At 48.4% G+C, this 17023-nt stretch overlaps 1 protein-coding gene across 1 annotated transcript in view; it reads left to right on the top strand.

The window, feature by feature from the left end:
* Positions 1-16542, top strand: part of LOC137522480 (glutathione S-transferase theta-3-like) — a 37762-nt gene extending 21220 nt beyond the window's left edge. Inside the window, exon 5 of the mRNA XM_068242548.1 lies at positions 16197-16542. Coding sequence (XP_068098649.1) covers positions 16197-16397 — 201 coding nt within the window. The 3' untranslated portion in view covers positions 16398-16542. The remainder of the gene's footprint in view (positions 1-16196) is intronic.
* Positions 16543-17023: the final 481 nt, after the last annotated feature.

The raw sequence follows: 17023 nt of genomic DNA, 5'->3' as shown, positions 1-17023 counted from the left end.
ACAGCTAGCCTCATAGTGACAACCTTTTGCACAGTTTAGTATTAGTACTTTTCAATTTGTCTCTTCGTAGACATAGACAGCCAGCAATTCATCATTACTAGCAGGGCCGGATTACCGACCAGGCAACAGAAGCAGTCGCTTGGGGCCCCCCCATTCACAGTCAAAGGGGCCCTATCAGCACATAATCCAGCCCTTGCCATCCTGTCAAAGGATGCTGCCCGCTGCTGACTGTCTTCAGAGCCGGGCTCTCCTCCTGGGTCCCTCTCCTGCTACTGTGTGCTCTGCCACTGCCCGCTCCTCCCTTCCTTCCCACAGAGAACCACAGCTGCAGCGGACAGAAATGATAGCAGCAGATGACAAATGCCCACTCACCTATCCGTGATACAAGCGATAGAGGTCCCATCATCCAAACCCATCTGTCTCCTCTACGGTGCCGCCGCTTGCTCTGAACTTCCTGATTCTCAGATCAGACAGGAAGTAGGAAGTAGTATTAATTGTAAGTAACAGAGCAGCGGCACTCTAGTGGAGACACATGGGCTCCAGATGACGGGACCTCTATTGCTTGGATCGCAATAGGTGAATGCGAGTCATCTGGTGCTGTCAAGGGCAGCCCCACTGCGGCTGCCCTTCTCTGCAGGACTACCGTATTCACGTGGGTGTAGGCTGCATGGTGGATGTGACTGTATAGTTTGGGAGGAAATTGGTTGTTCGGTGGTGGTGGGGGTTATGTAATTCTGTCTGAGGGGACGGCTTCCGGGTTGGTGGTGTCCAGAGCTTTCTGTTATTGCCAGGCTGGAGATGCAGGGGGAAAGTGCTGCTGCTGTGATATCTGGCACCCTCTTTACAGGGGTGCACCAAGTGACAACGTGCCAGCCATTCATCTCTCCCTCTGCATGTTGGCGCTGCTATTCCGTGCATTGTGCACCCAAAGAGGAAAGCGGGCTGTTGCCCATAGCAACCAGTAGAGTGGCTACCCCGGTGTGTCCGGCATGTTACTGTACACACAGCAGCTGCATCTTCCCATTCTAATAGGGGGGGTGGGGGTAGAGGCCTGCGCGGATCCACTTTTTCATACCCGCACCCGCGACCCGCTACCCGCACCCGACCCGCAACCCGCAGGCCCGCTACCCGACCCGCTACCCGCGACCCGCTTTTTTACATTTTCTTCTAAAGTGCACATTTAAGGTAACATTGGGGAGCTGGAAAGCTAATAAAACCTATTTTTATACACAAACCAAAGCTAAAGAAGGTTTTTAGCTTTCAGGTGAATTTGATACCCGCAACCCGACCCGCACCCGCAGAACCGCTACCCGCACCCGACCCGCAACCCACAGGCCCGCTACCCGCGACCCGCTTTTTTACATTTTCTTCTAAAGTGCACATTTAAGGTAACATTGGGGAGCTGTAAAGTTAATAAAACCTATTTTTATACACAAACCAAAGCTAAAGAAGGTTTTTAGCTTGCTTTCACTACCCGCGACCTGCACCCGCAGACCGCTACCTGCACCCGCAGCTTAAATCAATTCGGGTACCCGAACCCGACCCACATTTCAGGTTACCCGCAGGTACCCGACCCGCTGCAGGTCTCTAGGTGGGGGGCCCAAATCAGTATTTGCTTAGGGCCCCATTTAGCCTTAATCCGGCTCTGATTACTAGGCCAGCAGACAGCAACAATCAAGCAAAAAGTCCAGCAAGTTTTTGTTTTATTTTCTTCTTAATATATCCATCTGTAGCGATGTTGCGCTAGCTGCCTCACTTCATGCCATGAAATGTAATCCATTAATGTGAGTACATCTCCCAGTCAGGACATGTAGTCACATTAATGTAGTACATTTCCAAGCATGCATTATTGTGCCGGACAGGCAAGGGTGCAGAATATCACCGCAGCCATTTTGTTTGAACTGCGGTTATGCGGTACACAAAGAAACAACACGGAGGCACCTGTGTAGACATGGAAAGGAGGAGCTAGAGATCATCTCTGTACAAAAGTAAAGGCTCGCGGCTGCCCCCCCAAAACACACCATATACTTGTTAAAATCATGGTGCTGCTCAGGTCCATTATGCTAGGTACACACGATGCAATTTTCTGATAGATTTACTGTCAGATCGATAATTTCTAATCTGGTCCAATCTGATTCCAGATCAATTTTTCAAACAATTTTTCATAGAAGGGAATGGAAAACCGATCAAAAAATGTATAAGAAATCATATTGGACATGTTGGAAATAATCGACAGTAAATCTGTCAGAAAATTGCATCATGTGTACCTAGCATTAGTTCCAGTAGTGTGCTCACTGTGACTGTAGAAGGGAGGGGGAGTACTGCTCCACATTTGGTCACGCCCCTTCAAATGTACATGGAGGTTAGCAGGCTCACGCTCACCCACCCTCCCTCAGTATGTACCTTCCAGCATGTTCCAAGACAAATTCAGCAATCATGAGCCCCCCCCCCCCCCCATCAAGACAAATTCCGCAATCATGAGCAAACATGAGGCCCCCAACATGACCAACTCAGCAATCATGAGGCCCCCAACAAGACAAATTTAGCAATCCTGAGGCCCCCAACAAGACAAATTCAGCAATCATGAGGCCCCTAACAAGACAAATTCAGCAATCATGAGGCCCCTAACAAGACAAATTCAGCGATCTTGAGGCCCCCAACAAATCATGAGGCCCCCAACAAGACAAATTCAGCAGTCATGAGGCACATAAATAGACAGCATTTCACATAAATAGGCAGAATGCCTCCTTAATATGATAGACACCTCTCACCTGGCAGCAGTTCCCCAAAATACACTCTATCTGACAGCAGTGCTTCCCCAAAAATAGGTAGCCCCAGGTCTATAGGTGTCCCCAGAATAGGTGGCCAGCAGTATAGATGTCCCCAGAACAGGTAGCCAGGGGTAGAGATGTCCACAGAACAGGTAGCCAGGGGTATATGTGCCCAGTATATGTAGGCAGGGGTATGTGTCCCCAGTATATGTAGCCAGAGGTATATGTGCCCAGTATATGTAGCCAGGGGTATATGTGCCCAGTATATATAGTCAGGGGTATATGTGCCCAGTATATATAGCCAGGGGTATATGTGCCCAGTATTTGTAGGCAGGGGTATATGTGCCCAGTATATGTAGTCAGGGTTATATGTGCCCAGTATATGTAGCCAGGGGTATAATATGTGCCCAGTATATATAGTCAGGGGTATATGTGCCCAGTATATGTAGCCAGGGGTATATATGCCCAGTATATGTAGCCAGGGGTATATGTGCCCAGTATATGTAGCCAGGGGTATATATGCCCAGTATATGTAGCCAGGGGTATATGTACCCAGTATATGTAGTTAGGGGTATATGTGCCCAGTATATGTAGGCAGGGGTATATGTGCCCAGAGTAGGTAGCCAGGGGTATATGTGCCCAGAGTAGGTAGCCAGGAGTATATGCCCAGTATATGTAGTTAGGGGTATATGTGCCCAATATATGTAGGCAGGGGTATATGTGCCCAGAGTAGGTAGCCAGGTGTATATGTGCCCAGAGTAGGTAGCCAGGGGTATATGCCCAGTATATGTAGTTAGGGGTATATGTGCCCAATATATGTAGGCAGGGGTATATGTGCCCAGAGTAGGTAGCCAGGGGTATATGTGCCCAGAGTAGGTAGCCAGGGGTATATGCCCAGTATATGTAGTTAGGGGTATATGTGCCCAATATATGTAGGCAGGGGTATATGTGCCCAGAGTAGGTAGCCAGGGGTATATGTGCCCAGAGTAGGTAGCCAGGGGTATATGCCCAGTATATGTAGTTAGGGGTATATGTGCCTAATATATGTAGGCAGGGGTATATGTGCCCAGAGTAGGTAGCCAGGGGTATATGTTCCCAGAGTAGGTAGCCAGGGGTATATGCCCAGTATATGTAGTTAGGAGTATATGTGCCCAGTATATGTAGGCAGGGGTATATGTGCCCAGAGTAGGTAGCCAGGGGTATATGTGCCCAGAGTAGGTAGCCAGGGGTATATGTGCCCAGAGTAGGTAGCCAGGGGTATATGCCCAGTATATGTAGTTAGGGGTATATGTGCCCAATATATGTAGGCAGGGGTATATGTGCCCAGAGTAGGTAGCCAGGGGTATATGTGCCCAGAGTAGGTAGCCAGGGGTATATGTGCCCAGAGTAGGTAGCCAGGGGTATATGCCCAGTATATGTAGTTAGGGGTATATGTGCCCAATATATGTAGGCAGGGGTATATGTGCCCAGAGTAGGTAGCCAGGGTTATATGTGCCCAGAGTAGGTAGCCAGGGGTATATGTGCCCAGAGTAGATAGCCAGGGGTATATGCCCAGTATATGTAGTTAGGGGTAGAGTTGGGCCGAACGGTTCGCCTGCGAACTTCCGTGGTTCGCGTTCGTGTCCCGCAGGCGAACTTTTGCGGAAGTTCGGTTCGCCCCATAATGCACCATGAGGGTCAACTTTGACCCTCTACATCACAGTCAGCAGGCCCAGTGTAGCCAATTAGGCTACACTAGCCCCTGGAGCCCCACCCCCCTTATATAAGGCAGGCAGCGGCGGCCATTACGGTCATTCGTGTGCCACTGCCTGCCTGCATTAGTGAGAGTAGGGCGAGCTGCTGCACTGTCTCTCATAGGGAGAGATTAGTTAGGCTTAGCTTGTCTCTGGCTGCATACCTGTTCTGTGAACCCACCACTGCATACCTGTTCTGTGAACCCACCACTGCATACCTGTTCTGTGAACCCACCACTGCATACCTGTTCTGTGAACCCACCACTGCATACCTGTTCTGTGAACCCACCACTGCATACCTGTTCTGTGAACCCACCACTGCATACCTGTTCTGTGAACCCACCACTGCATACCTGTTCAGTGAACCTGCCACTGCATACCTGTTCTGTGAACCCACCACTGCATACCTGTTCTGTTCAGTGAACCCGCCACTGTATACCTGTTCTGTTCAGTGAACCCGCCACTGTATACCTGTTCTGTTCAGTGAACCCGCCACTGCATACCTGTTCTGTTCAGTGAACCCGCCACTGTATACCTGTTCTGTTCAGTGAACCCGCCACTGCATACCTGTTCTGTTCAGTGAACCCGCCACTGTATACCTGTTCTGTTCAGTGAACAGTTTGGTGTGCCAGTGTGAAGCAGTACCTTAATTACACTACCTGATTGATCTATACACATGCAAGGGGCTTGATTCACAAAGCGGTGCTAACTGTTAGCACGCCTGTGAAGACCCCCTTAGCACGTCTAAACAAGGTTTTTGCGCGTAAAACTTTATGCGCATAAAACTTTATGCGCGTAAAACTTTATGCGCGCACTGCACAGAGCACAGGGCGCTCCGCGCGAAGTGCCCATTAAAGCCTATGGGACTTAGCGCGCATAGAACTTTGCGCGCGCAAAACTTTACGCGCGCAAAGTTAGCACGCGATCTGATTGAAAAATCCAGTGCTAACCTACTTAGCACCCTGGTTAGCACGTCTAAAGACTTTAGACGTGCTAAGTAGGTTAGCACCGCTTTGTGAATCAAGCCCAAGATGTTTTAAAGCACTTTAGGCCTGTCATTTAGCATTCAATATGATTTCTGCCCTTAAAACGCTGCTTTGCGTCAAATCCAGATTTTTCCCGGGGACTTTTGGCGTGTATCCCACTCCGCCATGCCCCCCTCCAGGTGTTAGACCCCTTGAAACATCTTTTCCATCACTTTTGTGGCCAGCATAAATTTTTTTTTCCAAAGTTCGCATCCCCATTGAAGTCTATTGCGGTTCGCGAAATTTAACGTGAACCGAACCTTCCGCGAGTTCGCGAACCTAAAATCGGAGGTTCGGCCCAACTCTAGTTAGGGGTATATGTGCCCAATATATGTAGTTAGGGGTATATGTGCCCAGAGTAGGTAGCCAGGAGTATATGTGCCCAGAGTAGGTAGCCAGGGGTATATGTGCCCAGAGTAGGTAGCCAGGGGTATATGTGCCCAGAGTAGGTAGCCAGGGGTATATGCCCAGTATATGTAGTTAGGGGTATATGTGCCCAATATATGTAGGCAGGGGTATATGTGCCCAGAGTAGGTAGCCAGGGTTATATGTGCCCAGAGTAGGTAGCCAGGGGTATATGTGCCCAGAGTAGATAGCCAGGGGTATATGCCCAGTATATGTAGTTAGGGGTAGAGTTGGGCCGAACGGTTCGCCTGCGAACTTCCGTGGTTCGCGTTCGTGTCCCGCAGGCGAACTTTTGCGGAAGTTCGGTTCGCCCCATAATGCACCATGAGGGTCAACTTTGACCCTCTACATCACAGTCAGCAGGCCCAGTGTAGCCAATTAGGCTACACTAGCCCCTGGAGCCCCACCCCCCTTATATAAGGCAGGCAGCGGCGGCCATTACGGTCATTCGTGTGCCACTGCCTGCCTGCATTAGTGAGAGTAGGGCGAGCTGCTGCACTGTCTCTCATAGGGAGAGATTAGTTAGGCTTAGCTTGTCTCTGGCTGCATACCTGTTCTGTGAACCCACCACTGCATACCTGTTCTGTGAACCCACCACTGCATACCTGTTCTGTGAACCCACCACTGCATACCTGTTCTGTGAACCCACCACTGCATACCTGTTCTGTGAACCCACCACTGCATACCTGTTCTGTGAACCCACCACTGCATACCTGTTCTGTGAACCCACCACTGCATACCTGTTCTGTGAACCCACCACTGCATACCTGTTCAGTGAACCTGCCACTGCATACCTGTTCTGTGAACCCACCACTGCATACCTGTTCTGTTCAGTGAACCCGCCACTGTATACCTGTTCTGTTCAGTGAACCCGCCACTGTATACCTGTTCTGTTCAGTGAACCCGCCACTGCATACCTGTTCTGTTCAGTGAACCCGCCACTGTATACCTGTTCTGTTCAGTGAACCCGCCACTGCATACCTGTTCTGTTCAGTGAACCCGCCACTGTATACCTGTTCTGTTCAGTGAACAGTTTGGTGTGCCAGTGTGAAGCAGTACCTTAATTACACTACCTGATTGATCTATACACATGCAAGATGTTTTAAAGCACTTTAGGCCTGTCATTTAGCATTCAATATGATTTCTGCCCTTAAAACGCTGCTTTGCGTCAAATCCAGATTTTTCCCGGGGACTTTTGGCGTGTATCCCACTCCGCCATGCCCCCCTCCAGGTGTTAGACCCCTTGAAACATCTTTTCCATCACTTTTGTGGCCAGCATAAATTTTTTTTTCCAAAGTTCGCATCCCCATTGAAGTCTATTGCGGTTCGCGAAATTTAACGTGAACCGAACCTTCCGCGAGTTCGCGAACCTAAAATCGGAGGTTCGGCCCAACTCTAGTTAGGGGTATATGTGCCCAATATATGTAGTTAGGGGTATATGTGCCCAGAGTAGGTAGCCAGGAGTATATGTGCCCAGAGTAGGTAGCCAGGGGTATATGTGCCCAGAGTAGGTAGCCAGGGGTATATGCCCAGTATATGTAGTTAGGGGTATATGTGCCCAATATATGTAGGCAGGGGTATATGTGCCCAGAGTAGGTAGCCAGGGGTATATGTGCCCAGAGTAGGTAGCCAGGGGTATATGTGCCCAGAGTAGATAGCCAGGGGTATATGCCCAGTATATGTAGTTAGGGGTATATGTGCCCAATATATGTAGGCAGGGGTATATGTGCCCAGAGTAGGTAGCCAGGTCAGGTGTCCCCCTCCCCAGCAGGAGGGGAGCAGCGCAGAGAAGAGGAAGAGCTGCTCTCCCTCCCTCGCTCTCCCCTCCAATGTCCGGGTGTCTGGCAGCGGTGGGCGGAACTCACCTCCGTCTCGTCGCAGCGCCGGATGGATCTGCCACTACTCTGGTCTGGTCCAGACCAGAGCAGCGGCTGCGCACCCGAACTTCCGGCTGGAGCTAGACGGAGGTGAGTTCCGCCCGCCGCTGCCAGACACCCGGACATTGGAGGGGAGAGCGAGGGAGGGAGAGCACCTAATGTGAGGGAAGGAGGGGGGAGATGGCCCCCCTTCCCCACCGTCCGCACAGCTCTCCCTCTCCTCTGCGCTGCTCCCCTCACCCCCCGCAAGAAAAAAAAAACCCCGAAGCTCAGCTGGGCGCCCTTGGGGACCAGGCGCCCTGGGGCACTTGTCCTACCCCGACCCCCCCTAGCTCCGCGCCTGTACTGCACAGTGACTGGAGGATAGGATCAGAAATTATTTGAACGCCACATCCAGATTACAGCTGGGGTAGGAACAGAGAGTATTAGAGGTGATTTGTCAGTCAGAGCTCTTCACTTTTTTTAATTTCAGTTCAGAGGCAGAAGAGCTGTGCAGAGCACGCTGCCTTAGTGATAGTCTGTCTCCGAGGCAGCGTGCTCTAAAAATAAGTGCTGAGATCTGAAGTCAAGTCTCCTGTCCTGCTCCATCTCTGTCTCCCCCCAGCTGGCAGCTGAAATCTGCATGTGGCAGGCAGCTCGTTTTCCATTCACATTTCTAGATTTGTAATGCCGTGGATTCCTGCTGCCTGGGCAGAAAAACTGAGGAGAGGAGGCCATAGGATGAATCGGTCCATGAGAGTCTCTAGTTGTAGACTGCATGGGGTTGTGGGGGCAGGCCCTCTTGGCTGCCTCTTTCTTCTTCATTGACGGGAGAGAGGTGCCTGAAGAGACTTATTGATTGGATGGAGAAAGGAGGACAAGGCCTGAGCCTGGGGACAAATCCGGCTGTACCACGGTGCGCACATGTGCATTAAGAATCATGGCACTAAGCATCTTTATGGATGGATTCCTGTTTCAGAAGGATGGGCATTACGGACCGCGGCTTTTTAGTGTCATTTGAAAAGACTGCCCATCCAAATATGAATGGTTGGCAACCCTATCTCACAGTACATGGAAGTAGTAAAATTGGTCATTGATTGGCCAATCAAAATTGGATGTGTGTGCACCCTTACACATTACAGAAAAATGAATTCTCACATTAAAAAAATCTAGTTTCCTATACAAAAAAAAAAAAAAGTCTTGCATAAGAAAAAACATCTAAGATTTTTTTTTTCTGAAATAGACTAATTTACATACTCACTTAAAGAGTGTCTCAGGTAAAAATAACAGAACCTGCCACGACAGGTTCTGTCTTAAACCTCTTTGGAGCATTGGGTGTGGTGTTAGGATAAATACTAACTTGTTCTGATGTCATCCCTCCAGGCAGGTGATCACTCCACTTTCCTCTGAGATGCAGCCCTGCATTTATTTTTTAAATCGCTGCTGAGGATCATACCACCACCGTCTGTGATGCAACAGCCTGCCCCCAGCTCAGCAGCCACTGCCTAATTGGTGGCTGCTGAGCTGGAGGTGGGCCGTGGCAATACACTGCATTCCAAATTATTATGCAAATTGTATTTAAGTGTCATAAATATTAAACATTTTGTTTTTCAATTAAACTCATGGATGGTATTGTGTCTCAAGGCTCTTTTGATCATTGAAATCAATCTCGGACACCTCTGATAACTAGATTGCCAGGTGAGCCCAATTAAAGGAAACTACTAAAAAAGGGTTTTCCACATTATTAAGCAGACCACCATTTTCAAGTATATGGGGAAGAAAAAATGATCTCTCTGCTGCCGAAAAGTGTGAAATAGTTGAATGCCTTGGACAAGGTATGAAAACCTTTATGTTTCACGAAAACTTAAGCATGATCATCATTCTGTTAATTGATTTGTGGCTGACTCAGAGCGCACACAGGTTTCTGCAGATAAAAGCAAAATGAGGAAGGGTTCTGCCAAACAAATACAACAGATTCTAAAATGCCATTACAAAGCAGCAAACACATATTTGAAGCTGCTGGTTGCCTCCGGAGTCCTGCGAACATCCAAGTGCAGGATTCTCCAGAGGATTTCAGTGCATACACCTTCTATTCAACCACCCCTAACCTAAGCTCACAAGCAGACACAGCTGCAGTAGGCCCAGAACTACAAGAAGACTAATCTTCAAACGTCTTGTTTACTGATAAGTGCCGTGCAACTCTTCATGGTCCTGATGGATGGAGCGGTGGATGGTTGGTTAACAGCCACCACGTCCCAACAAGGCTGCAATGTCAGCAAGGAGGTGGCGGAGTAATGTTTTGGGATGGAATCATGGGAAGACAGCTGTTCAGCCCCTTTAGGGCCCATTCACACTTATAATCGCAGAACGCCGGCGATTACCGCCGGCGTTTTTGCGGGAGTGATTTTCCCGCGATTAGCGCGGAAAAATCACTGGACGCTGCGGCGGTTTTGGAGCGATTGCGATTAGCGTGCTTTGCACGCTGATCACAATCGCTAGTCGCGGAACGCTCGTCGCCGGCAAACCGCTGCATGCAGCGCGGTTGCGGTTATCACTGCCACTCGCTACATTGTGTAGCGGTTTTTGCAGAACCGCTAGCGGTTTGCCGTGAACGGGAATCGTGCGATTCCCGCTCAGGTGAGAACGGGCCCTTAGGGTCCTTGAAGGTGTGAAAATGACCCCTGAAAAGTATGTGTAGTTTTTGACTGTACCTTCCATGGTACAAAAGAATAACCGTATTTCCCGTGATAAAATTATATTCCTGCATGACAATGTACCATCTCATGCTGCAAGGATAACCTTTGCATCATTGGCTGCTATTGGCATAAAAAGAGAGAAACTCATGGTGTGCCCCCCATCCTCCCCTGACCTCAATCCTCAAGCAAAAGATCTATGAGAGTGGGAGGCAGTTTACATCCAAACAACAGCTCTGGGAGGCTATTCTGATATCCTGCAAAGAAATTAAAGCAAAAACTCACAAGTTCAAAGGATGCAAGAATTGTAAAGCTACTATCAAATAAGGGGTCCTATGTTCATATGATGTTCATATGTAACTTGACTTGTTAAGATGTTTTTAATTGAAATCGTTTTTGCTTTCAGTAAATATGACCTCCTAATGCTGTAAATTCAACAAATGACCATTTTCAGTTCATCACAACCTATAAAATGTTTTGGAACAGTGCATTTTTACCACTTTCCCTCCCCCGGGACGAGTAACTACGCCCCTGCAAAATGCCACAACTCTGTGTAGGTACTGCGTCCCTCCCGCCGCCCCCCCCCCCCGCGCTCGGTACCGCCGCTCATTACCGCCAATCGTTAGCCGCTAGATCAATGAATGGGAAAACAAATCTTGTGGCCAAATTGTAATATTACATCCCCTTTTTTTTCAGTTACCTTTTTTTAAAATTAACCCCAGACCTCCCACACTCCCCTAAAGTTACCTTTTTTTTTTTATTATTCAAAAAAAATTACAAATAAAAAAAAAAATACATAAATAGTTACCTTAGGGACTGAACTTTTTTAATATGTATATATAAACTGTATACTACAATTAGTTTATAAATTATGGGCTTGTAATTAGGGATAGGCGCAAAACAGAAAAAATGCACCTTTATTACCAAAAAAAATATTGGCGCCATACATTGTACTAGGGAAAAATTTTAAACGTTGCAACAGCCGATACAAATGGGCAAATAAAATGTGTGGGTTTTCATTACGATAGCATGTTTTATTTTGAAACTATAATGGCTGAAAACTGAGAAATAATTATTTTTTAAAAAAAAATTTCTTATTATTCCCATTAAAACTGAGTTAGAATAAAATAATTCTTAGCAAAAATTACCCCCCCAAAGAAATTCTAATCAGTGGCGAAAAAAAAAAGATATAGATTGTTTCGTTGTGATAAGTAGTAATAAAGTTATAGGTGAATGAATGGAAGGAGTGCTGACGGGTGAAAATTGCTCTGGTTTTTTAAGGGGAAAAACCCTTCGAGGTGAAGTGGTTACGTTTTTTATTTGTGAAAGACATACTGATATCCTTAGGAAATTTGTTCAGTAACATTTGAGTTATACTCCAATGGGTGATGACTGAAATTTATGCTGACTACCACTTGCATCGACTATTTAGGAAAATCTGAGAAAAATATAATTTGCATAATAATATGGAACGTGATGGACAGTTGGAGGTCTCCGAACAGCTTCGGCAGGCTTTAGAAACATGACTGCGAATGCATAACCAAGGAGGGGGGTGTAGCATCACCTGTGAGCCTAAGAACACCCCCTCCCCCCGTGCATCATCATTTAGACAGGATCTGTCATTTTTACCGGAGGTACTCTTTAAATTGAGTCTGAAGCGAATACAACAAAAAAATAACAGACACTCACCTAAATAGAGGGAAGGCTCTGGGTCCAATAGAGCCTACCCGTTCCTCCTACAGTCCCATACCTCCCAACATTTTAAATTCTGAAAACGGGACACTTAGGCCATGCCCCTAACCACACCCCCAACACCCCCAGTCCCGCCCACCAATTTTTTTTTTTAAAGAAATATTTTTATTTTATTTAATATTGATATTACTCCCGAAAGGAGGGGGGAGCGTGAGGGTGCCCGTGGGTGGGGGGGAGCGTGAGGGTGCCCGTGGGTGGGGAGGAGGGGAGAAAAAACGGATCTAGGCACCAGCCCTGTGGATGCCGTATGCTATGCGGGATGGGTGACCGCTATTTCTCACTCCCTCCTAATGTGCCCCCCAGTGTGTCCCCCCCTGCCTGCAGAGAGTTAAATGCGCAGCGGAGAGGAGCGGGCTGTCATTATCTTACCATTGCCTCTCCGCACCGGGATATCATCTGGTCTTCTAGGCTTCCTGCTCCCTGTGACGTCACAGGAAGCAGGAAGCCTAGAAGACCAGATGAGATCCCGGTGCGGAGAGGCAATGGTAAGATAATGACAGCCCGCTCCGCTGCGCATTTAACTCTCTGCAGGCAGGGGGGGACACACTGGGGGGCACATTAGGAGGGATGGAGGGAGTGAGAAATAGCGGCCACCCATCCCGCATAGCATACGGCATCCCCCGGGGATGGTGCCTCGATCAGTTTTTTTTCCCCCTTGCCCAACGGCCGGGACAGAAGGGGGGGGACAGCGCGGGATGGCGGGAGGGGCTCCACAAATCGGGACCGTCCTGATGAAAACGGGACGGTTGGGGACTCTGCAGTCCCTGCGTTCCAACGCTGGTTCACCCATTATCAGTCTCTGGCCAATGGGTTGGAGACTGCTCTCTCTTCCGCTGTGGCAGACTTCGGCAGTCTTTAGGACCCCGAGTTCTCCCAAAGAAAGGCCGCTCCATACTGCGCAGGCATTCTCGCACACTTGCACATGCGCAGTACGGAGCGGCCCATCTTCAGGAGCACTTGGGCTCTTAAAGAGACTCTAAAGACTCCAGAAAACACAGTTTTTATTTTACAATGTTGTTAGGCATGAATGCCCCCTCTGAAACGCTTCATCCCCGCAGCTGAAATCTCAGTTAATCCCCCTGAAATCCCCAGGGGAAGATTCGGAGAATCTCTTCCACATAGAGGCAGAGCTTACCACTGTAGCTCTCCCTCTCCTCCGTCAATCTGCGCGCTTTGCCGCCTCTCCCCGCCCCTCTCAGTCTTCTTTCACTGAGAGAGGCGGGGGAGAGGCGGAAATCCATGGTGGCTTGACGCGAGTGGAGGCAGTTCTACAGCCCAAAACTCTGCCTTCCCTGGGCACAAAATCCACGACCAGAAAAGTTGTGGATTTTTACCCTGTGGTTTTGGGGGGGATTAATTGAGATTTCAGCCGCGGGGATGCAGCATTTCAGAGGGGGCATTCATGCCTAACAACATTGTAAATCAAAAAATGCGTTTTCTGGAAGCTTCAGTGTCTCTTTAAAGACTGTCATAGTCAGCCACAGTGGAAGAGAGAGCAGTCTTAGTGTCGGTGTCAGCGGTGGAAGGAGTAGACAGTAAAAGGAATTGGGAGGCTTTATGGCACCCCGAGCCTTCTCCCTTCGACCCCTCTCCTTAAGTGAGTGAATATCTGTTTTGTTTTGTTTTTTGTATTTGCTTCAGGCTCCCTTTAAATAGTATTTTTAAGCTGTACTGCAGAGGCATATGCTGTGCGCATCCATCTGAAAATGGCGCCTGTGAATAATGGCGCACAGTGTTGCCGCTAATCCGTTTGCCGCTTATCGCTATTTAACGCTAAAGCCTTATTGTTATTTAGCGTTAAAGCCTTATCGTTATTTAGCGTTAACACACAGAACCCTCTCTGTACCTATCCCTAACCCCTAACCGCCCCCCCCCCCCCCTGGTGGTGCCTAACCCTAAGACCCCCCCTGGTGGTTCCTAACCCTAAGACCCCCTGGTGGTGTATATTGTACTGTAACTATACCTAACCCTACTCTCACACAGAACCCTCCCTGTACCTATCCCTAACCCCTAGACCCCCTGGTGGTGCCTAAGCCTAAGACCCCCTTGGTGGTGCCTAACCCTAAGACCCCCCAGTGGTGCCTAACCCTAAGACCCGCCCAGTGGTGCCTAACCCTAAGACCCCCCCTGGTGGTGCCTAACCCTAAGACCCCCCTGGTGGTGCCTAACCCTAACCACCCCCCTGGTGGTGCCTAACCCTAAGACCCCCTGTTGGTGCCTAACCCTAAGACCCCCCTGGTGGTGCCTAACACTAAGACCCCCCCCCCCCCCCTGGTGGTTCCTAAACCTAAGACCCCCTGTTGGTGCCTAACCCTAACCTTGACAGTGTTACATTGAATCCATTCACCGTTTTGAAGTTAAATAACGTCTGCAGTTTGGCTTATGTAGGGCGCTATTGATAAATAACGTTAGTGTGTGCCACTATTGATAAATAACGTTAGTGTGTGCCACTATTGATAAATAACGTTAGTGTGTGCCGTTTTTCTTCTTTTTTCCCTGTGCGCCATTATTATGCAGTACTAACGATAAATAGCGATAAGCGTATCTTTTTAATGCGGCGCCATTTTTATGCATAGGCGCTGTGCGCCATTATTCACTGATCCCTGCTGTGCTAAGAGCGCACCATGAAATCTGCTGCAATAACTTCCTGGCAGGAATTGCTGAGTGGGAGTGATTAGTATATACAGAAAAACAGGGCGTCCCAACAGAGGTGTCACCAGCATCCACACAGACCTATAATAATGTAATAACAGGGCCATTGCTATAAACTCAGAGACCCGCAAATTATAGACATCATAATTCCTAATTTCTGCAGAAGTCTAGGTAAGCCATAAGCTAATTAAACGGCTTTTTTGTAATATTAGAAAATTATAGCAGCTGTTGTCTGAAATGAAAAGGTATTATTGATTTATTAAAGTGACTCCGAGCTCAACAAAAAAATAAAAGTTGTACTCACCAGGGGCTTTCTCCAGCCCAGTGCTGGTCGGGAGGTCCCACGCCGGCGTCCTGGCTCCTCTCCTTCTCCCCGCTCCGAAATGGCTGACAGGCCGCAGCCCGGGCGACACTCTCCCGAGTGTCGGGCTGCTCCTTCCGCATATGACGCGGATTACGTCACACGCCGGCCACCTCGCGTCATCACGGCGGCCGGCGTGAAAAGTACTGTGCATGCGCAATTAAAGCGCGCATGCGCAGTACTTTCACGCTGGCCGCCATGATGACGCGAGGCGGCCGGGGTGTGACGTAATCCGCGTCATATGCGGAAGGAGCAGCCTGACACTCGGGAGAGTGTCGCCCGGGCTGCGGCCTGTCAGCCATTCCGGAGCGGGGAGAAGGAGAGGAGCTAGGACGCCGGCGTGGGACCTCCCGACCAGCACTGGGCTGGAGAAAGCCCCTGGTGAGTACAACTTTTATTTTTTAGATGAGCTCGGAGTCCCTTTAAATATTATTTATAGGATTTATATAGCGCTAACATATTACACAGCGCTAGACAATAATAAAGGTTACAGACAATGATAAAATGGGTGACAGACAACACAATAAGCAGTAAGACACGCAATGCCAGATCATACACTGCAGTAGTAGTCCAAATAATTCAAGTTCATGTTATTCTGTGAGATACACAAGGAGGGAGGGCCCTGCCAAAGGCTTACAATCGAAAGGGAGGGAGTGGTGACATGAAAGTAGGGGGCTTCATTTCTTGAAGAGGTGAGTTTTGGCATGCTGAAGGAAGGAGCAGTGAGAGAGAGTCCCACTGGATGGGGGCAGCTCTAGTGAAATCCTGTAGTCATGCATGGGAGTGCGAGATCGGTGGGGTGGTTAGGAGGAGATCGTTGGAGGATTGATTTGTGACTCTTATACTGTATACTGTTATAATTTTTATGAAAGTGGATCTAGTTTTTTAAGTTTGGTATAATAGAAAAAAAAAGTTATTTTTAACAGTATTATTTCTGCAATATTACAGGTTGTTGGCTCTGGAGTTGACGTCTTTGAAAGCAGACCAAAGCTGGCAGCTTGGAAGCAGAGAGTAGTGGAAGCCATTGGGGAAGAGCTGTTCAGGGAAGCTCATGCGAAGATACTCAATATGAAGGAGGAGCTAAATATACCAATGCCACCAGTAGCTAAGGAGCGATTTAAAAGCAGATTGGCGTTTTACAACTGCTGATTATATTGCTTTAGAGGAAGTTCAGGATCTCTGAAAACTCAAAATAATGTCTGCAACATCATCTTCTGCCAGTAGTATCTTACTGCTCTTTGTCATTTTAAAAATCATTTATTTGAAATAAAAACCTTTCCTTTGTGGTATTGAATGCAGACTCAGTATGTCACTATGGGGGGAAGATAAGAGGGGATGCAGCCGGAACAATAAAACACTTAGGTTCTGTGGTGTAGCTATGGAGCTTTGGGCCCCAGTGCAAGCTTTACATTGCACTCTATACATAACAATTGATATGGTACATCAAAACCTGCCAAGGACCGCAACAGTATTGGAGGTGTAAGAAGGGGACAGGGAACAGTTTGTCAATGATTGCCTCTATTCAAATCATCTATAGAAGTGATCACTACAAGCACAGGACCAATAAAGTGCTAATACTGCCATTGAGCAAGGGCATCTCAGGGCCCCTCTGGTCCAGTGGCCCCGGTGCGGTCGCAACCTCTGCATCTCCTATTGCTTAACCTACCTAGCGTTCTGGACGAGCTAGGCTCGTCCAGAGACGCCGGAGGTGACCCCTCAGGCCCCCCTGGGCCGATTTGAATATTTTTTTTTTTTTAAACACACAGCAAGCACTT

Source organism: Hyperolius riggenbachi, chromosome 1, assembly GCF_040937935.1.
Source record: "Hyperolius riggenbachi isolate aHypRig1 chromosome 1, aHypRig1.pri, whole genome shotgun sequence".
In the NCBI taxonomy this organism is placed as follows: Eukaryota; Metazoa; Chordata; class Amphibia; order Anura; family Hyperoliidae; genus Hyperolius; species Hyperolius riggenbachi.
This window is presented reverse-complemented; position numbering and strand designations above follow the sequence as displayed.